Source organism: Pleurodeles waltl, chromosome 3_1, assembly GCF_031143425.1.
Source record: "Pleurodeles waltl isolate 20211129_DDA chromosome 3_1, aPleWal1.hap1.20221129, whole genome shotgun sequence".
NCBI classification, from domain to species: Eukaryota; Metazoa; Chordata; class Amphibia; order Caudata; family Salamandridae; genus Pleurodeles; species Pleurodeles waltl.
This window is the reverse complement of record NC_090440.1, coordinates 237,773,204-237,798,117: the sequence shown is the minus strand read 5'-3', so window position 1 is coordinate 237,798,117 and position 24,914 is coordinate 237,773,204. Positions and strand designations below refer to the sequence as shown.

Genomic DNA, 24,914 nt, shown 5'->3' with positions numbered 1-24,914 from the left:
CTTTATTCATTTTAATTATAGGAGTACATGAAGCATGATTACAATTGGGTAGCTACCTTTTACTGCGATGACACTTCAGTTAAGCTGCAACAACCTTGTCAATAGTCATATCACACAAAATTAAGTTGAGAAAATGAAATAAAGTTTGCACATACTTTCCAATTATTTGCACATTTATCCTTTTGTCCTTGCAATGGATTTTACTCTGTGAAAATTAATCCAATACGTGTGTCCTTCTTTTTCTCTCTATACTATACAGTTATCTTTAGGAATTCTTACATACGATGCTTGCTATAATAGGTTGTTTTGAATTGTAATTTTAATGGCTGTCTAGCCATAAATTGAACTATAATGGAACACTTTCACTTGCCTTCGCAATCTTGTAGGTAATCTCTCCAGTAACCAATGATGTGTTCTTCCTGTATCCGGTAGTTACTGCCTGATGGACTGAATTTAATGTTGAACATTCCATTAATAGTATCAGTGGTGATTTCTTGTTCCATCCAAACGAATGCCTCTTCAAAAATATGTTTATGTATTTCCATGGCCTGCAACACGCCCAGAGTTTTTAACCCCTCCTTTAATCTGCAATAAAGAATACTTAACTATAATTAGGCATACTACTGGTCAAATTATAATTTAAAAGTAATTCTAAAATGAACATGTCAATGATACATCCAAAAGTAATTCTGTGCCCTATATTCAAGCTGTGTTCATAAAAAGTTCAGTCTAATTAGGGTCATTTGAAACTAGCTGCTGGAGACCACTGACAAAGGTCAATTCTCTTTTTCCTGAGGTCTTGTGATAATTTCCTAACAGCAAGGTAGCACACAACCTGCAATTTTTCTTCAAAAAGCTGAAGAGGATAACTAATCAGACTGACCATGCACATTATTAGAGGGCAAATCGTGTGAGTTTCTGAGCCTTTTGGGTATAAGGACAAGTAGAAAATATCAGAACTGCTGTATGTCTAGGTCCCACCCTGCTGAGATGGCACCTAGTGGCTGAGTAATGTAAAAGGTGCTCCGTGTTCTGTGGTTGTGAGCCCACTGCTCTTCAGAGACGCTTGGTAGATTGAGGGGTAGATATTTAGCATGGTTGGAATCAGTGGCAATCCCAAATTGGCTAAACAAAGACCTTGTGATGAGGCAAGAAAGCATGTCTCAGTGATTTCCCTGAAATAAATCTTCAATTTCTTGTTTGCCTCATGCTCCCCATTAGAACAGAACGTACACATTTTGATGAGGAGGGCATCTGCTTCTGGTGGTGGAGCAAGGGCCCCTTTAAACACAAGCACAGACTTTGGTCTGTTTTGTACACTGAACTGCCTGACATTTCCAGTCCAACCACAGATAGCTAATTAGTAGAGAGTTAACACACCTGTGTCCTGCTGTATATCCCCTTGCCACCTAAATAGTAGCTTATTTAGCAGAACAAAGTATCGAGCAATTTTATCACCGCTGCCTCGAGCACTAGGGACACCCATAAATCCACAGAGGAGATCTAGCCCAAGGAAGGCATTGACACTTACAAAAGAGAATTTAATAATGATCCTTCAACAATTCAAAAAAGAAGTGAGTGAAGAACCTGAAGTAAAACTTAACACAATCACTAAATGATCTCAAGTCTGAACTCAAACATAAACTAGCTGAGCTACATCATGATGTCCACTCAGTGAGGATTTGGATTATAAATGCTAAAAGCTAAATTTAGATTCTAGAATACTGGACTGACCACTATGGTGAACCCGCTAGCCAAGTCCAGAACTTATGACAAGCCACTATACTCAATTGCAAAAATCCTGAAAATGGATCCCAAAGGGCAAACATCCACATCCGCGAACTGGAAGAAGGTGTGGAGAGAAGCAATTTGGAAGCTTTTGTAGCTAGCACATTCTCATCTATTCTTGAAGACGATCATCCAGATGTTACAAATTGATTGTGTACTCAGAGTTGGCTGCCAATCACTCACAAACCTGAGATGATGAAAGGATATCCTTGCAAAACTACAGTTTAAAGGCAAAGGAGGCCATCCTCTAGGTGGCCCAGGAAACGGATACCATCCCTTTTCAAGAGGCCACATGTTTCCTATCCCCAAATATTGCACTGGCAACCTTAATACACAGGCAGCAATTTAGAACCATAAACTAAAAGCTATGAATGTGCTGAAAACATGTGCTATCCTTTGACTTATCCATTAGACTGTTGTTCGACCATAAACAAAAATAACACCCATTGAAGAGGTAAAACCTCCCACAGAGGTCACACACACAGAGGGAGGTTCCCCTCAATGACTAAGAAGTGAAGATGGCAGTTAAGGTGCTTAAGATGCACAAGGCCCCTGGTGTCAACGGCTTTACAAGTGATTTCTATAAGAAAAACTTGGCAGTGCTGCTACCCCAGCCTTAGTTATTGGTATCGGGCAAAACAGCAAACATTCCCAATTAATGAGTGAGGCCCTAATTACACTAATCCTGAAACCCAAGAAAGCTCACAGGCTCTGTGCTTCTTACAGGCCAACAGCCTTGTTAAATCTTAATACCAAACTTTTCTCTACTATAGCTTGATGCCACAGCCAATACAACCTGCCCAGTCAGGATTGATCAATTAAGACAAGACACAAAATAACATTTTGAGAATTGTCCAGCTGGTTGGAAAGGTCAACAAGAAGATCCCGGTCATATGTTAGCCTTAGACACTGAGGAAGACTTCGACTGGGTGGCCTGGGTCTTCCTCTCGAGTACTCTAGAGAGGTTTGAATTTGGTCACTAATTTATAGTGATAGTTTTGCCAAATTATAATAATCCTACCTCCTACATCCTAGTTAATCACAGAAGATTGAGGGAGTATACATGTGTAGAGAAACAGGGAATAGCTTTTTTATGCTCTTAGCATAGAACCCTATGCATCACATAATGGAGTGGAGAGAGAGGTGGGAGGCACAACCTTTGGGTAGGAGTTTCACAAAGCATTCTTGGTTTCTGATGATGTCCTCTAATCTCTTAATGATCCCTCAAGATTGCTCCCATGATTTCAACAACTTTTTACTTGATTTAATGGAGTATCGGGCTTCAAGGTAAACATAGCAAAGTTCATTACTTTCATTTTTTTCAACCTTACACGATCTTTGAGGAAGGTTGGTGAACTAGCAAAAACACCCAATAAGATAAGCAAATGCCTGGGTGTTAAATTGACTCCTAAGACTGGGAACCTTTACAAAGCCTACTTTACTCCACTTCTACATTCTACATGACAGGACTGCCGGAGACTGTCCCCTCTTTACCTATCTTGGTTGTGAATGCTCAATTCCATTAAGATTACCTTTCTAGTTCTCAATCATTCCAGGCACTTCCTTTAATGGTCTGCAGTGAATTGTTTACCTCCCTCAAACAGTTGGACAATATACTCTCCTATAAACATATGCGACTACTGCAATATGGGGGGATTGCCCTACTGGACATGCTCTTATACTGTACACCAGCCCAAATAAGGGTGATGGTGGACTAGTCTCTCTGAGAAACTGTGAAGCATTTGCCACACATGGAAAGGATGTTGATAATATGCTACATTTGGGACCTAACATAGAAGTCAGGATCTGCTTGGCCACCAAATGTACGTTTATGTACTCCCAGAAAGACAACTTTCACAGGCTACACACGGTTACTAAGAAATCAGCATTGGCAACATTTCCCTCCCCACACACACACACACTCACTGCTTTCACAGAGCATTTACACCTGCACTAGAACCGAATCCCTTTGATAGCATGTGGATGGGGAGGGGGGGTTACTATATGTTATGTTTCAGGGGAAAGAGATATTGTAACCGTTGATGCCTGCAATAGTAAATTTCATGTAAATGATAGAGAGCGTTTTAGATACACACAATGACATCATTGGGTTCTTAAAGAAATGGCTTCTAGGGAGTTTGAGATCCTCTACCATTTGAGATGTCTGTGCAGGAGGCAGGAGAGACTAAGATGAGGACCACCTTTCCAAATCACCTCTACTAACATCTGTCCCAACTCGTACTCTACCTTTGCAAGCATTTTCCTATACAATTTCTGTCCTTGATGAGACAGAACCACACCAGACTACCCTATGGCATGACTCCCAAACAATGTTGCATACACTAGCAGGAAGGGGCGCTCCTTATAAGGTGATATTTGATTGATGCCTATATCTTGTTAAGTTTGGAGAACAAGCCAACACTCTTTAATGGAGAGGTTGTGGATTATTAGGAGACTTTAAACATATGTAGTGGGAAAGTCCTCATGTCTCCCCTTTCCAGAATGAAATCCTTGTACAAATTGAAGTGATACTTGGCTATCCAGTTCCAGCTTTACCTCCTTTGGTGAGACTGCACTCTAACTTCTTTAAGTAGCAAAAAATTGCTAATGAATTGAATATGTGGAATTATTTGGGGGCAAATAAAACAACACCGGCACCCGAGAGGAATAAAGTGGACCCTCCACCTGTGTCAATGTGGCATCACAGACTCTATTCGGACAATGGTTAAACAGTTCAATGTCCTTGTGGATGCATTTAAAATAAGGCAATTTGGAGCTGCCCTTACTTTTGTGTCTCACAGACACGAGCCCTGATTCTGTTAATTTTTTATAACTAATTTTAGGTTGCAAGGCGTTGAATATAAGTCTTCTGCCTCTGTAACTCAGTTGTTTATGCTGATGCTCAGGGAAGGTAGCCAGTGCATATTTTCAAGTGCATTTTCTAGTTGTGGAAGGTGGAAAAGAGGGGGAAGGGTGGTCCGTGGACTCTCTTTTTAATTCTTCCTGGATTATTTCTCTATTTTGAATTGTGTTGGGTGGGTCAAACCAAAGGGGATTGTTGGGATTTCTGTACCTTTTGTTAGCCATATATTTACATCCTGTTGCTGTAGGACTGCATAAGTTGCACTGCAAAATGCCAATAAAAAGACTGAAACAAAGTAAATTCAATATATATTTGATAACAATAATGTGATTGATTTCTGATTCTATCATTGGATATTCATGGAAATGTGATTATGTATGAAGCCATTAGGATGGACAGTGATTTACGGTAATTAAATTTTTTAAATGATATAGGCCCTCATTCTGACCTTGGCGGTCGGCGGAGAGGCGGCGGTCGGACCGCGAACAGACCGGCGGTCAGAAAAATGGCATTCTGACCGCGGCGGTCACCGCCGCGATCGACCGCCACTTCCCCACTCCGACCGCCACGGCGGTCATGACCGCCGGGCTGGAGTTTGCGCACTCCGGCCCGGCGGTCGTCCCAAGACCGCCAACGGTATCATGACCCTGCCTACCGCCGCGGTTTCTGGCGGTCGGGAACCGCCATGCGAACCATGGCGGTAGGCACTATCGGGGCCAGGGAATTCCTTCCCTGGCACTGATAGGGGTCTCCCCCACCCCCCACTACCCACCCGAGTCCTCCCCCCACACCCTCCGCCCCCCTGCCACCCCCCAGAGGTGGTACGAACCCCCTCCCCACCCCCACCCCGACATGCACATACATGCACCCCGACATGCACACACCCCCAACATGCACATATACACACCCCCTACACACACATACACAACGGGGACACATACCCGCACACATACATGCAGACATGCGCACCTGCCGAACAGCACACATTACCCATAGACACAGCAGCACCCCCCGCCCGCATACACGCACTCACACACCCCCTCTACACACTCACACGCACACCCCCATGCACGCCCACATCACACAACACCCCCCCTCTCCCTCCCCTCACGGACGGTCAACTTACCTTGTGCGTTGGTCCTCCGGGAGGCGACGGGAGCCATGGGGAGGTGACCGCCAACAGAACACCGCCAACAGAAGACCGCCACACAGATATGTGGGTCGTAATTCTGTGGGCGGTGTTCTGCTGGCGTGGCGGTGGAGGTTGACCAGTCTCCACTTTTCCGCCGACCTCCAGTGTGGCTGCTGGCGGTTTCCCGGCGGAACGCTCCCAGCGGTCGGAATGCGCACAGCGGCATACCGCCGCGGTCGGCGGTCTTCACCGCGGCGGTAACTCGGCGGTCTCGCGAAAAGACCGCCAAGGTCAGAATGAGGGCCATAGTGTTATAGCATATATGCACATAAATATCACCGTACCTAACTAGCGAAGGAACAGTCCTCCCCACAATGTACCAATTGATGAAATCCTCCAATAATTCTCTTTTGTCATTCAGAGATTTCAATGGGCGGAAGCAACCTGCTATACTTAGAACTGTGCTGTGTTTTTGAATCAATTCTTGAAGATTCTCAAGAGAAGAAGCATTCTCAATCTGTGGAAATTGTAAGAATGTAAGAATGTGATATTGTGATTAAATATTTTTAAAAAAACAATGATACTGTAAAAAAACATTAACTAAACCATATTAATGCAGAAAAAGTGACTTGACCATCTTGTTCAGTAAGTTCAATGTTTCTAAAAGTATAGCACTCAATAGACTAAACAATATTACCTGGGACTGTACTTAACGATACTGTAGAAAATTAAAAAATCCACGTTGAGTGAATTAATCCAGTACGCAGATATTGAGGTACTCTCCTATATCATATTGTTTGTGGAAACATGGTCAGAAAGGCTCCTTCTATTATATTAAAAGTCAGTGCTGTAAACTGTAGCAATTCGTAGGACGTCCAATGGGGCAACTGTAAGTGGCTGTTGATATGCCTCTAGTTATGTGCCTGAAGCTTTGTCTTCTTGGAATGTAGAGATCCAGATATATCAAGCAGATATCACATGTTGAAACAAATATGGATCAAAAATGGTCCCACACGAGGGCCTCCTAGGTTGATCACTTGTGCAAGAACATGGATTTGTCTATGGCGGTGGAGAGAGTGGCAAATAATTGTAGGCTGCCCTGGAAAGTCTAAAAAAATTATGGAGCCCCTGGAATAGACATTCTGAATTAACCTGAATCCATATAAGAAAGATAAGTGCCATTTTTTCATTTTTGTTTATAGTACATATAGTAACATATATAAATCCATGATACATAAATATTAACCATAACAAATTAAGTACAAATGAGTTGCATGTTTTTATCTAGTTCACCTAAAACTAAATGAAAACAAAGTAGGAAAACTAGATAAAGATTTCTCAGCACCAATGTTCAGTATCTATTGCTTACCTCTTGCAGCATGTCTTGTGTCTCAGGATCTACCACATCTCCCAAACTGGAATGCACATGTTTTGCATCAGAAACTAAACATTGATACTTTTTGAGGTATGAATTTTTGAAGTCTAATACAAATAGTATTTTGTGCGTAATTATGCACTATAGGAATCAATGGAAGATCTCCTTAAAAAATACATATAAAATCATACAGTTGGTTTACCAAGTTTTTCTTTTGCAGGGTGTTCGAGGTCCTCAGTGGGCACACTGTGCCAACTGGAGAAATTCAGGTGGTTCCTGGTTCCAGTGGGAGCAGCAGGAGAAGGTGTCTGGAGCTGGCGCAGGGCCACTCCGGGGGATCACTTGTAAAAGCACTGCAAAGCTAAGTTTAAAGATGGTTTCTTCGGGTCCCCTTGAAGTATCAAGGTCATAGGTGAGGGGGACCCTTAGGTCACAGCAGGTTAGTAGGTTCTTTGGTGCAGGGCACAGGGCACAGGGCAGCCGGATGCATAGCTAGTCGGTGAGCCAGGAGATGTGTGCAACGGTGCCCCCTGGAGCAGGAGGTAAGTTGGTTTAAGGGTTGTTTGGAGGACAAAAGGGGTTCTCTAGCAAGAGGTCCAGGGCGTTCATGAAGTCCCTTGACTGGGTCTTCCTCCTGGTCCTTTTTCAGACCCAAGCGAGCTGGTTTTCTCGATGTCCGATGTTCAATCAGTCAATCAGTTTTTGTAAAGCATGGCTACTCACCCGTGAGGGTCTCAGGGCGTGGGGAGAGGAAGGGGGCCTCATCCAAAGAGCCATGTCTTGAGGTGCTTCCTGAAGATGGTGAGCGATGGACTTTGTCTGAGGTGCAGGGGGAGGATCGTCCACCGGCGGTGGTTCTGGTAGGCTGGTTCTGCGCTGTGCATGGCCTTGTACGTGGGGGTGAGTAGCTTGAAGGTGTTTCATTTCTTGACCCGGAGCCAGTGGGAAGTCCTCAGGTGTTGGAAGATATGTTCTCGGCGTGAGAGGTCCAGGATGAGTCTGGCAGTGGCGTTCTGGATGAGTTGTAGTTTTTTAATGTTTCTAGTCGAGGTGCCAGCATGGAGGATTTTGCTGTAGTCGAGCTTGCTTGTGACTAAGACGTGGGTGACTGACCTGCGGCAGTCTGCTGTGATCCATCTGAAGATTTTCTAAAGTTTGCGGAGTGTGTGCCAGCAGGAGGAGTTGACTGAGTTTACCTGGAGGGTCATGGAGAGGGAGGAGTCCAGGATGATGCCTAGGTTGCGGGCGTACTCAGTCGGTGCATGGGGGCCCTGAGGGATGTGGGCCACCAGGAGTCATCCCAAGCTGAGGTGGCATTTCCAAAGATGATGAGCTCAGTCTTGTCAGAGTTGAGCTCGAGGTAGCTTTCTCTCATCCAGGTGGCGACGGCTTCCATTCCTGAGTGGAAGTTCCTTTTAGCCAAGTCCAGGTCTTCGGTGAGGTAAATGATGAGTAGTGTTATCAGCATATGACACGATGTTCATTCCATGGCTTCCGACGATGGCTCTGAGAGGGGCCATGTATATGCTGAACAGTGTGGGACTCAGTGAGGATCCTTGGGGGACTCCACAGTTGACTCCTGTGGGTCAGGTTATGTAGGGCAGGAATCTGACCCTCTGAGTCCTCCCGGAGAGGAAGGAGTGGATCCATTCCAGGAGTCTTCTATGGATTCCTATGTCGTAGAGTCTGGTGCTTAGAGTCCTGTGGGAGACCATGTTGAAGGCTGCTGAGAGATCAAGGAGTATGGGCGCTGTGGTGTGGCCGCAGTCTAGGAGTGATCGGATGTCATCGGTGGCTGCCAGGAGGGCTGTCTCCATGCTGTGGTTGCTGTGGAATCCTGACTGGGAGCTGTCCAGGGAGTTGTTGTCCTCGATGAAATTTCATAGTTGTGGGTTGGCGGGATAGGGTAGCAGCGAGATGGGCCAGAAATTCCTTAGTTCTGATGGGTTGGACGAGGGTTTCTTCAGGAGAGGGCGTACTTTGGCGTGTTTCCAGTCCTTGGGGAAGGTGCCAGTTTTGATGGAGGAGTTCATCGTGTTTTGGAGCTCGGGCGGGCAGGGGTCAATGGGGGCTCCGGAGTGGGTGCTGTTCATGATGCTGACTTTTTCCTCCATGGTGAGCGTGGATGGGTTCTGTGGGGGTTGGGTCGGTCGCAGGTTCCTGTGACAGGTTTTTCCGGGATGAAGCTATCGTAGATGTCCTGGATCTTGCATTGGAAAAAGATGGCGAGTTTGTCGCAGATGTCCTGTGACGGAGGATGCTGGTGGCTTCAGAGGGGGGGATTTGTAAACTCGTTGAGGACTGAGAAGAGTTTCTTAGAGTTGTGTCCAGAGGAGTTGATGCGATCCCGGAGTGCGTCCTTCCTTGCGTTCTAGATGTTTCGGAGGTGGGTGGCGGTTGCAGCTCTGAATGAGGCGAGGTCTTCTCTGGTTTGGCTGTTCCTCAATTTTTTCTCTAAGCGTCTGTGGGTGCACTTTGATTCTTGGAGTTCGGTGGTGAACCAGCTGACTTTCTTAGGTACGCTTTTGGCTGATGTCAGCCAGAGGTGGGCTACAGTGTCGGGGCATTCAATGATCAATCACAACACAGGCACTTTAGCTGCAAGAATGGATTTCCAACAGCAAAGGAACATGAAGAGGCTGTTTATCCAGATTACGCATTCCTCTAGACTAATACCCTGTCCTGGGCGCAGCGAGCCTGTATCTAGATTTAAAACTCATGCTCTCAGCAGTGGTATTCATTGCCTTTGACAGCATTGCCATTTGCTGCTACAGCATTTATTGTTAAGAAAACAAATTGTAAAAAAAAAAAATCACGCACAGCTCTAACATATACTGCGTGTATGACCAAGATGCATCACTTTACATGGGGCTCCCGGGCGGGGCTCTGACTGGACACCGGGCAGCAACTGCTTTACACACAGGTTGAAGGTATGCAGATAAAACTAGAAGTAAATATGGCCATTTGTTTGTGTTATGCGTGGAAAGTTAAAAATAAGCCCACAGAGCAGCTCTGGCTAGACCCCACCCTTCTTCCAATGAGTGGCTGCAGAGCCCGAGGGAGGAAACAAAGACAACAGGTTAAAGGAAACACGTGGCCACCTAAAAACAATTGCATGTGTGAAGAGCTCTTTACAATTTAAACAAGAAGACAAACGAAGTGTGAGGGGCACAGAGCCACTTCAAAAGAATTGCATGTGTGAAGAGCTGTTCACAATTTAAACTAAGGCCAGGGGGGAGTAGGAAGGGATGCAGTGCCTAATGCGCTCCACAGAAAATCTGGCAAAACACCATTGTAATGACAACCAACGGAGCAAGAGGTACGGTCGCAATGATGAACAAAACAAAAGTAAATAAAAAAATAATGCATCAGACAAACAAGAAAGAAACGAACAAGAAAGATCTCATCTAACAGGGGCAGTCTTCATGGAAGGGAACCGAACACCAAAAGGCGGGACAAAGACAACAAAGGGACCATAGAAAAGCAACATTGTACAAGGAGTACTACAATGAACCAATGAGAAACAATGGGCATGCACAAAGCCCACAGGGAGAGATACATCATGTCTCCCGACAGCGCATAGGTGCTGCATAGGCTCTACCTAAAAAGCTGCAAAAACCAAGCCCAACCTGAGGGATCTTTTAAGTTTTCCTTGAGCCTGAATTGAGTTGACCCATCCCAAGACCAGGGATAGAGACAATCTGGCAGCCTGCTTGACTGTCAGTCATTTCATGGACATTCTTGTTGTCCTATCATTCTGCGTTAAATGTATTATTAGGCTTCACACACTGTGTTGCCCTGATGTTTGAAGTTTGGTCATTTACTGGAGAACTGTGGGCAACCCTGAATGTGCCTTTTTGTTCAACTGGCTGCCCACAGCACACTTGTCTGAGCCCTGCCTTGGTGCCTGTATCCTAAGAGGCAAGTGATAGCTGGATAGGTGCAGTCCCCCTGTCATAGTCAGGCCTGGGATAGTGCTCTCGAGACCTTTTCTGATGGGACTAGTTAAACTAGTGTACCACACATGCAAACCAGCCTCTATTAACTTACATAGAGATGCTTTTGACAGGCTACTAATCAATATCATTTAAACATGTAGGTTAATTTATTGGAGAATTAATTTTTTTATACAGCACACATCTTGAACACATGTATTTTAATGTGTTCTTGTATGTGTTAATGACATCCCTAGTGCGTATGACAGGTTATCGAAATACTTAAGCTCATTATGTGTGCTGCACTATAGAGGTTGGTGAACCAATAATTTATCATGGAGAGCAAACCCAGCGGTGGACTCTGGCTCAAAGATTCTTGTGCTGAAGTCAAACCTTCAAAATAAGTGCCATAAAAATCATGCTGCAAACATGTTTGAATCCGATAAGATGTTCACAATTTAAAAAAGTGTAAATCTTTAAAACTCAGAATCTTTACACCTTAATACATCACACAGTAGTATTACAAATAAGAGTTTTGTAACATGCACTAAGAAACGTTCCTGCTCCTGCCTTCATGACACTATCAGTAAACTAAGAGGTAAATCACTTATGTTTACCTTAAATGTAGACTAAGGGGCAAAATAACAAAGATTTTGTGTCCGGGTTGTGTCACTTTTATGTCACAGCTCCAATGCGAAATCATTTCTGTTATTTAATAATTCATGTAAAGCTACTCATAGGCATAGGGCCCCCTTGCTTTTGGAAGAGGTTCCATGGGTGGAGCATAAGCGTTTCCACCCATGGATTTTGAAGCATTCCCAGATTTACAGACTTGTAAACCTGGGAATGTGCCAAAATCCTCCATCTTCCAAGTGAGGCGCAGGAGGAGGAATATCTATTTCTACTTGTTATTTCCTCTCCATGGGTGCTGGATTTTGTAGCACACATATGAATTGGAAAAGGGTGTTAAATATTGTATTTATTTAAGAAGGTATCCCTTCAAGCACAAATCAATACTGGCTGTAACACAGTCACTTTTGCACTATGTTCCTAGGGTGCCTATGTTCACGCTAGGGAACACACAGTGTGCTAGTGCGAGCAAGCAGTAGAAAAGTATCATATTTTAATTAGTAGGGCACACATCTGCATGCAACACAGTGCAGCAACTTTGCTTGCTCCCCTATGTTGCAAGAAAAATGAGTAAATCTGTCCCTAGATTCTAACTATGGCTGGAGCAACATGCAGTCTATTATCAAGTGTATGTTATTCAATAACCTCTTGTTTTGGTTTAATTGTAATTGTATTTATATACCGCTTACGACCCCTGACAAGGCGTCTAAGTGCTTTTCAGCGAGGAAAGGATTAGTGGTGGATTAGCCTAGGGAAATATGAGTTAATATGAGCGGTGGACCTGTGAGTCATTCGGTTGGATTAAATAGAATATTGGAGGGATAGAACAGGGAAAAATATACAAAGTGTTAATTGGTAGATCATAGCAGTGAGATGAGGTACGAGATGAGTAAAACAAGTGATGGAGGAGGGAAGAGTCTGTTGAAAGAGATTAGTGGGAACATAGTAGTAAAATTAGGTTTGGGGATGTCAAAGGAGAGATACTTGAGGGAAAAATGTAGGGTTGTTTGGGGGATCATAGTAGGAAAATGAGGTAGCAGATGAGCCAGGAGGGATAGAGGGGGCAGAGTCTAGGAATGGTTATGTTGGAGATTTTAGTAGTAGAATCACTTTTGGGATGAGTCAGAGGTTGGAAAAAGAGACTAGATTGAGAGAGGTAAAGTGTAAGGCAGTAGTGCATTGGAGAGAGTGATTTGTTTCCTTTTTTACAGTAGGAGTAAAGTAATAAATATATAGATACTTGGAGTTAAGTTGTAGACAAGTGTGCACTTTAGCCCGCTGCTCCAGTCACAACATATTTAGATCTTTCTTAAACTCATGTTAGCAATATTTGGCACGCAGTTCCTTCTTTGTAATAGGAAATAAACTGAACCTACCCAACTCTCCTTCTGTTAATGATGCGCTATCTTGATGCTTTTTTGTACCCGAGGGACTGTCGACTGAGATGTTAAAGTACTTCCTAGCTATCTCAGGAAAATGTCATCAATTGACTGTGGCATCTACATTCTTTGCAGTTTGTGCTATTGAACAGGAGATGTGTGGTCATTTTCTCCCAGAAACATGGCTTGTAGATCAAGCCACATTTGTCAGGTACTGAAGTATTTCACTCACTGGCAAAACAAGTGGACAGAGGTCATGCAAAAGCAGTGCATTGATAGAGGTTTCAAAGTCACAATAATAAAAAAGGATAATTTCTTTAACCTATGAGGTTCTGTTTGTTTAATGTCACTGGTCTGTCCAGGACAAATTGTTTAAGCTATGGAGTTCTGTAAATTTAGGGGCATATTTATGAAAAGTAGCGCTGCACCTAGTGCAGCGCCACTTTTCTTGCACCCCTGAGCATCCCCCTGACGCCACCATGTGTGTGCCGTATTTACAATACGGCGCACCATGGCAGTAGTTAGGGGGACTAGCATCAAACTTTTTGACACTAGTACAGTGCTTTGCAGGACTGGCATCGAAAATGGTGACGCTAATCCTGTAAAGCACCCGGAGAGCCATTGAATATAATGGGAGCCTCCTTGTAACGCCTGCAAAGAGAAGGCATTAAAAATGCAGAAAATGTTTTGCAAAGGAATCTCATAGATTTCTTTGCACCATTTTTACAATCCCCTTAAGACCAGAACTCCCCCCTTGCATACATTATGCCTGGTGCAGGCATAATGTGGCACCAGGGTTTACAAATTGGCACAATGCATGCATTGCACCACTTTGTAAATATGGCAGGGGAAAAATGCCATGTTACCGCTGCCTTAGCGTAAACAAATAATGATATGGCGGTACTAAGGTGGCGCTAGGGGCTCTTAAGTATGCCCCTTAATGTTACTGGTTCTGTCTATCACACATTTTTGAATGCCAAATGGCAGACCTGGAAAATACTTCCTGTTCAGAATTAGGCGGTAGGAAGTAGTGAATAAAGTGGTTCAGGATTAATAAAAGCCGAAATTATCGTGCTTTTGTAATTGGAACTTAAGTATAAAATGAATGTCTGACTGTAGGGTTAGAGGCTGCTAAGTGGTGGACCCTTTTTGTCAAAGAACCATTAGTGCTGCAGAGGGATTAAACTGACACAAAAAGAGCCATAAATAAACACTTTTAAGAGTTTTCTCAAGCATCCAGATGGGCAGCACTGTCTCACAAGATAGCTATATGACATACAACATTGGAACACATGCCCAGGATGTGTCAGCTCTGCAATAGAAAGGTGAAGAGAAGGCATTTTTGTATGCCACAGTTTAGTGAACACTGGTAAACTTTTGTTAAGTTTTTGCATTATTGCAAAGCTGATTTACTTTTCACTTCCCCTCAAGAATGCATGACTATTTCACATGACACTGACTGAGCACAAAGAAACCTGCACCAGTGGGGCAGTGTCAGAACATACCGTTTCCATGTAGCGACTTATTGTAGGAGGCTGGACTGGCTTGTAGTGAGTACCAAGGGGTACTTGCACCTTGCACCAGGCCCAGTTATCCCTTATTAGTGTATAGGGTGTCTAGCAGCTTAGGCTGATAGATAATGGTAGCTTAGCAGAGCAGCTTAGGCTGAACTAGGAGACGTGTGAAGCTACTACAGTACCACTTAGTGTCATATGCACAATATCATAAGAAAACACAATACACAGTTATACTAAAAATAAAGGTACTTTATTTTCATGACAATATGCCAAAGTATCTCAGAGTGTACCCTCAGTGAGAGGATAGGAAATATACACAAGATATATATACACAATACCAGAAATATGCAGTATAGTCTTAGAAAACAGTGCAAACAATGTATAGTTACAATAGGATGCAATGGGGACACATAGGGATAGGGGCAACACAAACCATATACTCCAAAAGTGGAATGTGAACCACGAATGGACCCCAAACCTATGTGACCTTGTAGAGGGTCGCTGGGACTATTAGAAAATAGTGAGAGTTAGAAAATTAGCCCTCCCCAAGACCCTGAAAAGTGAGTGCAAAGTGCACTAAAGTTCACCTAAGGACAAAGAAGTCGTGTTAGAGGAATAATGCAGGAAAGACACAAACCAACAATGCAACAACGCTGGATTTCCAATCTGGGGTACCTGTGGAACAAGGGGACCAAGTCCAAAAGTCACAAGCAAGTCGGAGATGGGCATATGCCCAGGAAATGCCAGCTGCGGGTGCAAAGAAGCTTCGACTGGACTGAAGAAGCTGCGGTTTCTGAAGGAACGCAAAGGGCTAGAAACTTCCCCTTTGGAGGACGGATCCCTCTCGCCTTGTAGAGTCGTGCAGAAGTATTTTCCCGCCGAAAAAACGCCAACAAGCCTTGCTAGCTGCAAATCGTGCGGTTAGCATTTTTGGATGCTGCTGCGGCCCAGGAGGGACCAAGAGGTCGCAAATTGGACCAGGAGGTAGAGGGGACGTCGAGCAAGACAAGGAGCCCTCTTAGCAGCAGGTAGCACCCGGAAAAGTGCCAGAAACAGGCACTACGAGGATACGTGAAACAGTGCTCACCCAAAGTTACACAAAGGAGTCCCACGTCGCCGGAGACCAACTTAGAAAGTCGTGCAATGCAGGTTAGAGTGCCGTGGACCCAGGCTTGGCTGTGCATGAAGGATTTCCGCTGGAAGTGCACAGGGGCCGGAGTAGCTGCAAAAGTCGTGGTTCCCAGCAATGCAGTCTAGCGAGGTGAGGCAAGGACTTACCTCCACCAAACTTGGACTGAAGAGTCACTGGACTGTGGGAGTCACTTGGACACAGTTGCTGGATTCGAGGGACCTCGCTCGTCGTGCTGAGAGGAGACCCAAGGGACCGGTAATGCAGCTTTTTGGTGCCTGCGGTTGCAGGGGGACGATTCCGTCGACCCACGGGAGATTTCTTCGGAGCTTCTAGTGCAGAGAGGAGGCAGACTACCCCCACAGCATGCACCACCAGGAAAACAGTCGAGAAGGCGGCAGGATCAGCGTTACAGAGTTGCAGTAGTCGTCTTTGCTACTATGTTGCAGGTTTGCAGGCTTCCAGCGCGGTCAGCAGTCGATTCCTTGGCAGAAGGTGAAGAGAGAGATGCAGAGGAACTCGGATGAGCTCTTGCATTCGTTATCTGAGGAATCCCAAGAGACAGAGACCCTAAATAGCCAGAAAAGAGGGTTTGGCTACCTAGGAGAGAGGATAGGCTAGCAACACCTGAAGGAGCCTATCACAAGGAGTCTCTGACGTCACCTGGTGGCACTGGCCACTCAGAGCAGTCCAGTGTGCCAGCAGCACCTCTGTTTCCAAGATGGCAGAGGTCTGGAGCACACTGGAGGAGCTCTGGGCACCTCCCAGGGGAGGTACAGGTCAGGGGAGTGGTCACTCCCCTTTCCTTTGTCCAGTTTCGCGCCAGAGCAGGGCTAAGGGGTCCCTGAACCGGTGTAGACTGGCTTATGCAGAATTGGGCACATCTGTGCCCAACAAAGCATTTCCAGAGGCTGGGGGAGGCTACTCCTCCCCTGCCTTCACACCATTTTCCAAAGGGAGAGGGTGTAACACCCTCTCTCAGAGGAAGTCCTTTGTTCTGCCATCCTGGGCCAGGCCTGGCTGGACCCCAGGAGGGCAGCTGCCTGTCTGAGGGGCTGGCAGCAGCTGCAGTGAAACCCCAGGAAGGGCAGTTTGGCAGTACCAGGGTCTGTGCTACAGACCACTGGGATCATGGGATTGTGCCAACTATGCCAGGATGGTATAGAGGGGGCAATTCCATGATCATAGACATGTTACATGGCCATATTCGGAGTTACCATTGTGAAGCTACATATAGGTAGTGACCTATATGTAGTGCACGCGTGTAATGGTGTCCCCGCACTCACAAAGTTCAGGGAATTGGCTCTGAACAATGTGGGGGCACCTTGGCTAGTGCCAGGGTGCCCTCACACTAAGTAACTTTGCACCTAACCTTTACCAGGTAAAGGTTAGACATGTAGGTGACTTATAAGTTACTTAAGTGCAGTGAAAAATGGCTGTGAAATAACGTGGACGTTATTTCACTCAGGCTGCAGTGGCAGGCCTGTGTAAGATTTGTCAGAGCTCCCTATGGGTGGCAAAAGAAATGCTGCAGCCAATAGGGATCTCCTGGAACCCCAATACCCTGGGTACCTCAGTACCATATACTAGGGAATTATAATGGTCACTAGCCTGTCAGTGACAATTTGAAAGAAATGAGAGAGCATAACCACTGAGGTTCTGATTAGCAGAGCCTCAGTGAGACAGTTAGTCACTACACAGGTAACACATTCAGGCACACTTATGAGCACTGGGGCCCTGGTGAACAGGGTCTCAGTGACACATACAACTAAAACAACATATATACAGTGAAAAAATGGGGGTAACATGCCAGGCAAGATGGTACTTTCCTACACTTATCTATTTGAAATTCAGAAGCATCTGATTTTATGCATGAGCATTGCACGAGTTACCACACTAACGGAGTTTAGCGTCAAAAAGTATAGCGCCGGCTAGCGCCATTCCTGGACACCAGCCAGGCACCATATTTATGGAATGACGCTAGATGGCGGTAATATCCAGTTAGCTTCATTAAAAATTACGCTTACCGGGTGGGGGAGGCGTAGGGGGAACCAGAACCTGTGCGCCGAATTATGGCGCTACACTGTTTAGAGGACAAAAAAATGCCTCTAAGCAGTGTAAAGCCATTTTCTGGCGCACAACCCCCATGGACATGGCTCCTGTCTTGGTAAAGACAGGAGCCATGTCCACCACCCCAATGGCCATGCCCAAGGGACAAATGTCCCCTGGGCATGGCCACTGGGGCCAGCGTCATGCAGTGGGCCCCAAGACAGGGCCCAGAGCAGGGAAAAAAAAGAAAAATACAGTCACTTCCCTGGGATGGGTCCCCCATCCTGTGGTATCCCTCTGGTGTGGGTGGGGGTGTCCCTGGGGCCAGGGAAGGGCACCTGTGGGCTCTTCCCATGGTCTCTGACCATGGAAACAGGCTCACAGGTCCCCTTACGCCTGCCCATACCCAGGTGTTAAATGATGGCACTAAGTAAGCTTACCACCTTTATCTAAGCCCCCCGTGCATGAATTTAGCACTGGGGATAAATATGTTGTTAAGGCCATATCGTCATTTTCTGGACCTGAATGCCTACCTTGCATCTTATTGATGTAAGGTAGGTTTCTTCATCAAAAAAATGAAGTTAACTCAATATCTTGAGCCAAAGTATAAATATGGAGTTAACTTTGCGCTGAATTAGCGTAAACAAATGGCGCTAATTCAGCGCAAACAGGGAATAAATATGCCCCTGACTCTGCAGACGTTTTGACTTGTTTTTGTTATATCTTGCCTTAGAAATACATTCCCTCTGATAAGTCCCAAAGATATCCCTGTGCCCCGTGCAGGGGCTATGATTATATAATCTAGAATGGTTGACCTTTTTCTGCTACCTCCGAATAATGTGCATAACCCACATGCAAGGAGATCCCTATCAGTGACCTCCCCTGGTGACAGGGAAACTACAGCCTTACAAGGAGTATCAGGTGTCCCGCTCCATCAGGAGGGGCCTGGTGCGGAGAGACCCAATAAGAGTCATCAGTTCATAAACCCATAATTGTGCACAGCAGACAGAGGTCTAAACATGTGCTTCATCAAAAAATGAAAGACTGCAAGCTGACAGAACCCAAACATCCCTGTACCGCTTAAGAGCTGATTAGTACATAGGAAATACATGACTGTTGTCAGACCTCACAAGGATGAGCAGTCACACTGTTCATGCAGAATATCAAGCAGGGACTACCGAATTACCTCAGCAATGTACACTCCACTCAATCCAATGAGCTATTTTCGTGGCATTGAATCTGCGCTCAGAACTCCATATGATGCTGCCACTATTTGTACACACCCATTGCTGTGACCTTTTCTCTGACACCATTTTCGTTTTTCTGCACTTGGTTTTAGCAGGTCAGGGTGACAACAAAACCGTGCATTCCAAAGAGGTGGAGATTTGAAAGTGAGGTAATTGAAATGCCTCTCGTAGGCCTTTGGATGAGTTACAACAACAGTGGAGGCCAGCATTTCATCTAGCTCAACGGGTTGTGCAGTACTGAAGTTAAACATGCTTGGTTCGTGAGTGAAGTGAATATAATTTTTATCAAGGGTGCTGAAGTGAAAAAAGGCGAGATCGACATTCACAGCAGCACACCAGGGCCAGCCTTAGCGTTGGTGGCGCCATAGTGCGACAATGTTTGATGGCGTCCACCAACGACCACCTCTGCAACGGATTCCCTTACTACCACTTTTTAACAGAGCCTCTTAAGTTTCCATAACCACTCTCTCTCGCAAATCCATATAATTATATAGCGCCACTCAGACCAGTGTAGGGTGTCAAAGCACTTTACATTGTACAGACATTACACAGAGGCAATCAATTATAGGTGTATAAATCAGTGTATGAGCAATGTTACATAAGACATAGAAGTACAAGGTTTATGAGTGACATGTCATCCACACTAGTATGCTGTATAGTTTAATAATGCTTGGTCTGGAGAAACACGCCCTCAGAATTTAAATTGTGATATCAAGTTTGGGGTTTCTCTTTAATAATAATTGATTTCTACCAAAATGAACCCGTTTTCCAACATTAGGATAATGAAAGGTTGGGGAAAAAATCATAACGCAATAATCTATACCTTAAAGTAGGCATGCATTTCATTAATGGCAGATAATAGCTCACTGTTCTATATTAGGATTTTAAGTTGTAAACGGCAAGCAACAAAATTACCTCTGACAAAAGAAGTGACCCACTAACCTGTTTGCATTTTATGCACATTGTGATCTGCATGTTACACCTTCTTTGCAGCAGGCATATAAACATGCTGCACTACCTTAAAACTCCCACTGCAGAAAACTCGATCTCTCTCCAGCCAGCACATTAATCGGCTGAGTTATGGTGACATCTTTAATATTGCCTGCAAACTTCTGGAGACAAGGAACGCCATGGCATGTCCTTTAACAATAATATTCTTCCAAATCCGGCGCCCCCACCCAGAGTCATCACCCGGTACAGTGGCACCTGTCGCACCGCCCTAGAGCCCTTGCCTCCAGCCCTGCCCGGAGAGGTCTTTTTCACGGGTTTCAAAAGAATATAATGCATGATTATGAAGGTCATTTATTTCTGTGTTAAAGTTATTTTCCAAATTGGAAAGGAACTTTAACACAGCTGAATGTCAGCACAATCCTACAGGGACCCATAAATAACCGGCCTGGATAATCCTGCAATAAATTCTTTTGAAACCAGTGAAAAAGGCCTCCGACCCTGCCTTCTCCCAGGCCCTGACTCTCGGACTCCTGAGCTGCTCACCTCGCAGCTAACAGGAAAGGCTGCACACGGACCTAATTTTTCAGAACGGCAGCAGAGCTCCGGGGCATTGCCTCAGCAACTCGTCCAGTCTAGGTTCTGATATAGGCATCAGGCAGGGGTGCTGCTACCCCTTCTCTCATGGGTATTACTGCATCTTTAATAAACCCTTCAACAGTGCAAGCTATTTAAAGAAAAAAAATCAGAAAGAAAGTCTAAACAAACAGCACCTACCAGAAATGTTTCAGCCTGACGTGCGAAGGAGGCAGCACAGAGCTGCTGGACTCAAAAGTCAGGCTGGGACAAAGGTCACTGATTGTGGAATGAGGGAAGGGGCTATGGCAGGCAAGTGCCACTGTCAACCCCAAAAAGCAGAGCAGAGAAGGGTGTAACTGCTCTGTGTGCAGCTTGTTCATGCACGTGTTGAAAACGTGCTGCTGAGATGGCCGATTCAGTATCCAATGTGAGCTCTGCAGTATTGAGCTCCACAGTGATTGGCTGTTACTGTCATGTGCTTTTCAGTGTGTCTTACACACACATTTCACCTTATCCAATTGATTCACATCCTTATTCAGTTCATTCAGTATTGTATGCAATTCGATGTGATTCATACCACATTTCAGTGATGCATATATTAATTTCAAGAGCAGTGTTATTTGCTTCACTGTTATTTATATCTATTTAAAGAAATATCACATTTGAATCATTCCATAATTTAAAAAATTTTTTTTTTTTTAATTAGCTGTTATGTTATACAAACTCTATACAAAACAGTACATTTGTATTCAGTAAATTACAGTACCTTAACACATGAGCAGCATATTGATAAATACATTAATGGTCCAACAGTATCCCTCTTTTCCCATAACATATTTCTCGCACATTAGGAGCCATATTACAAAAATGCCTCGGGTGGCAATGGGCGTTTGCGCCCGCTTTGCGCACCACGGGGCACTTTGGTATTACAGAAGGGGCGGCAGACGCTTGTGATGCCCCTTCTGTAATACCAACAGTACTGGCACACATATAGTGCCAGCACTATCACAACAGGGTATTCCCTTATTTACATGGGGGAGTCGTCCCATGCAAATGTCGGAATCTCTGCCTCTGCTCCCTGGCAATATTACAGACGTGTGGGCAGAGGCAAAGAAGATGTTAGGAGGCACATTGAAATTGTGCCACTTAAAGGGTCTAGAAGGCAGCCCTCTAGAAGGAGAAAAGGGGTCCTATGGAGCCCCAGAATTCTCTTTGCAGGTGGGTGCAGTCACTCACTGCACCCGCCTACAAGGGCATCTCTAATTCCCCTTCAAAATGCAGGCAGGTTGCTGCTTGCTCAGTGATACACAAAGCAGTTTAAAGCAGCCGCTCCATTCTTCACATGAGTGCACTGCCCCCATAGTAGCATGAACTCTTGACTGCCGTGACGGCAGAGCATTCATGCTAATACTGTGCATCTTCCTTGGTTGCGCTGGGCAAACCTTTTAAAGGGTGCGCCTGGCGCAACAATTAAAATGCATTGTATGTCTGATATGGCCCCATGGTGGCACCTCCAAAGCACAGTGCATTTTGAGCTCTAGTCCAGGAATCAGTTTGAATACATATTGCCACCATGCCGCCATTTCTCCCCCATTTCCCATGTTTGGCACAATCTTTAGCAAGTTTCCAAGCCATTAATATTGTGAGTTAACAAGTATGCTTGCAATGGGCCACCGATGTTCTTTGTCTGGAGACCCTGGATAATAGTAGAGTTCCAGTTGGTCACTGTAGTATATCATATCATGCAACCAGGTCCTCATTGCAGGTATGAGATCCCTACCCCTCACACATGACACATGCCTCTTTGCCAGTAGTAGTACCATCAATGTGAACCGTCACATGCTGCATGGTGTGCCATTAGTATAGTCCCTAGAACATGAAAAACTTTGCCACAGTACCTTGCAATCAGTGGGCATGCTCAGGTCAGGTGAAGGAAGACCACTTCTTGCTTGTTGCATCCTGCAAACCAGGAGTGGGACGTAGTTTCTGTGTAAACAATTTTTAGGAGAGTATGGTTTGTCCTGTATAAATATACCGTTAGGAGATGGCTCCCCAATTCAGCTACAACCATAAGATGACTCCTTATGGGTAAATAAATCTCCCAGGTCTGCACCCCACAGCACCTTGTTATTAGGCCTTACTGATAAGGCATCGGCCTGTAAAGAGGAGCAGAGCTTGGTTACCAGTTGTCCAGCCACCTGTACATTCAAGAACATGGTTAATGTCTTGGCTTCTGCAGCTCCACAGTAAACATAAGGTAAATATCCCTGCACAATGTACGAAGGCAAAAATAGGTGAATGTGTCCATCAAGGAAAAATTGGCTGCGTTTGCAAGTGTTGGGCAACCAAAAAATGATTGGTAAGGAATAGCTCACTCAGTGAGTGGATCCCTGTTTAGTCAACCTCTAGACGACAACTTTATCTTTAATCAGCAGTATTAAAAGGAAGTGATGCGGGGATTGTTCAGGGGAATAGAGCATTCGGTAGCCCAGCCATCTACAAATCTCCTCCCAGGCCAACTGTGTGCATGCCACAAACTGTAACTCTACTCGGCCGTAGCGCAGGATGTGCCCAGCAGGGCTCCCAATGGATTTGGGTGTGCTATGTCATGTTCAAAATTGTGTCTGCCATGTAGGGGTAGTGGCATAATGCAGTAGTGTGCAAAGTGTGCTTGAGCACAATGGTAATTAAACTCTAAGAAACTAATTTACTAGAAATTACGCACTGCTGCTGCAGCGAGGCGTCAAAGTTTTTAATGCCATGTAACAACAGCTCCTAACGCCATGCTTGCACCAAATTAACTAAGCAGTGCACCATTCATGTTAGAATTGGTGCAGCATTAAAAAAACTATGCTAGCCTGTGTGCCATGGCACTAAAAGAAATGACGTTTGTGCTGCAAAAGTGACACTAGCCTGATTAGTGCCACATAATCTGACGCTACCCATCCTAGCACCACTTTTGCACCTAAAATTGTAAAAAGTACAGCCGGAAAATGAATTAAAAACAAAAACAAAGAGTAGACACTGGAGAAACAGAAATGGAGAACCTAGAAGACCAGAGACCCCACGACAACCCCAACAACCTCAGTGCCAGCCAGGCTGTCCAGTCACACTCCAAGGAGAAGGGGAAGAGAAAGATGAAGTGCAAGTTTAGTGAGGAGGAGAACAACATCCTGATCACCGAGGTGACGGAGCATCAACACCAGCACTTAGTCAACTCAAAATTGCCATTATAAATGAAGGAGGCTATATGGCAGTCCATTGTGGACAAAGTACATAGTGTGGCAGAGGTGACTAGGACAGTCATTAACTGCAAAAAGCAATGGCATGATTGCAAGCGCAGAGCAAAGGAGAAACTGGCCTAAAAACGCAAGGCAGTATTGCAGACCAGAGGTGTAAGTCCAGTGCCCAAGGAGCACCTGGATGAGTTGGAGGAGATGGGGTAAGCCGTCATACCTCAGGAGTTGGTGGCAGGAGTCAAAGGACAGGACAGTATGTTACAGCGCCCAAACGCACAGTCTGCAGTCCAAAGGATAGTATGCTGGCACTCCTATGGTGAAACAGCAAAGACATGTAATGCACACTGACCACCCACATCTGCACAGCCCAGTCCAGCACCATCACCTCACTCACCTCATTCTCCGAAGTGCAGCATATGTCAACGTTTACCTTATATTGTGCCTCATGTATGAGTAAATGACAAAGTGCAGTGCAGAAAGCCAGCAGCTGCGCCATGCTGTGTCAAATAGAAAGTTTGCTGATGCGTTGTATGTAATGAAACTCAGGGGCTTATGTACAAGCCCTTTCTGCCACTGATGTGTCACTTTTTCTCATAGAAAAAGTGACACACCAGCGGTGCAAGGGGCTTGTAAATAAGCTCCTGTATTGTTCCCAGCTGACATGGCAGGCAGGGTGAATGCCCACTGCTTTCAGTTGCCATGGACAAGACTACAGGAACTCATTCAAAATAATCAATGGGGGGTTAATCTAAGAGATGCACACCACTGGTCCATGTATGGACAAACTAATGATAATATGTGGGCATAGTAGAACACTGCTACTGCTCTGCATGATATTTGCTGACTGTGGAAGCCAAAATGACATTTCCTCTGAATTGTGAGACTGTGCATACTGGGGAGATGGAAATGTGTACTGCATGGTACCTACACAAATACACAGGGACTACTGGGTCTGAATCTGCAATGCTTGTGGCATACCTGGGAAGGGATTGCAGCGAAAAGCCAATTGGGGGACTACAACCTGCATGTCATGTAGCTTGCGGGCAACATGTGGCATGTGCCAGTAGGGAGTATGATGCAACATTATCTCATGGTGAAATATGT

General features: G+C 45.0%; 1 protein-coding gene across 2 annotated transcripts; it reads right to left on the bottom strand.

Moving 5' to 3' along the window:
* Positions 1-20,964, bottom strand: LOC138283189 (G2/M phase-specific E3 ubiquitin-protein ligase-like). Of its 2 annotated transcripts, XM_069221248.1 has the most exons (3): positions 7,153-7,213; positions 6,128-6,300; positions 1-585 (listed from the first exon to the last, which is right to left on the bottom strand). In XM_069221248.1, the coding sequence occupies exons 1-3, from the start codon at positions 7,162-7,164 to the stop codon at positions 363-365; spliced, it is 408 nt and encodes a 135-aa protein (XP_069077349.1). In that variant the 5' UTR covers positions 7,165-7,213; the 3' UTR covers positions 1-362. The 2 variants fall into 2 exon arrangements, 1 of the variants encoding a protein (XP_069077349.1); XR_011201119.1 differs by lacking the exons at positions 6,128-6,300; positions 7,153-7,213 and adding an exon at positions 20,770-20,964.
* Positions 20,965-24,914: the final 3,950 nt, after the last annotated feature.

What these genes read in the sequence shown, in the direction of transcription:
- LOC138283189 (XM_069221248.1), bottom strand. An exon ending in ACTGTTCCTTCGCTAGTTAG is followed by an intron (nt 586 to 6,127) that starts GTACGGTGATAT and finishes TCTTTATTGCAG; the next exon opens with ATTAAAGGAGGGGTTAAAAA.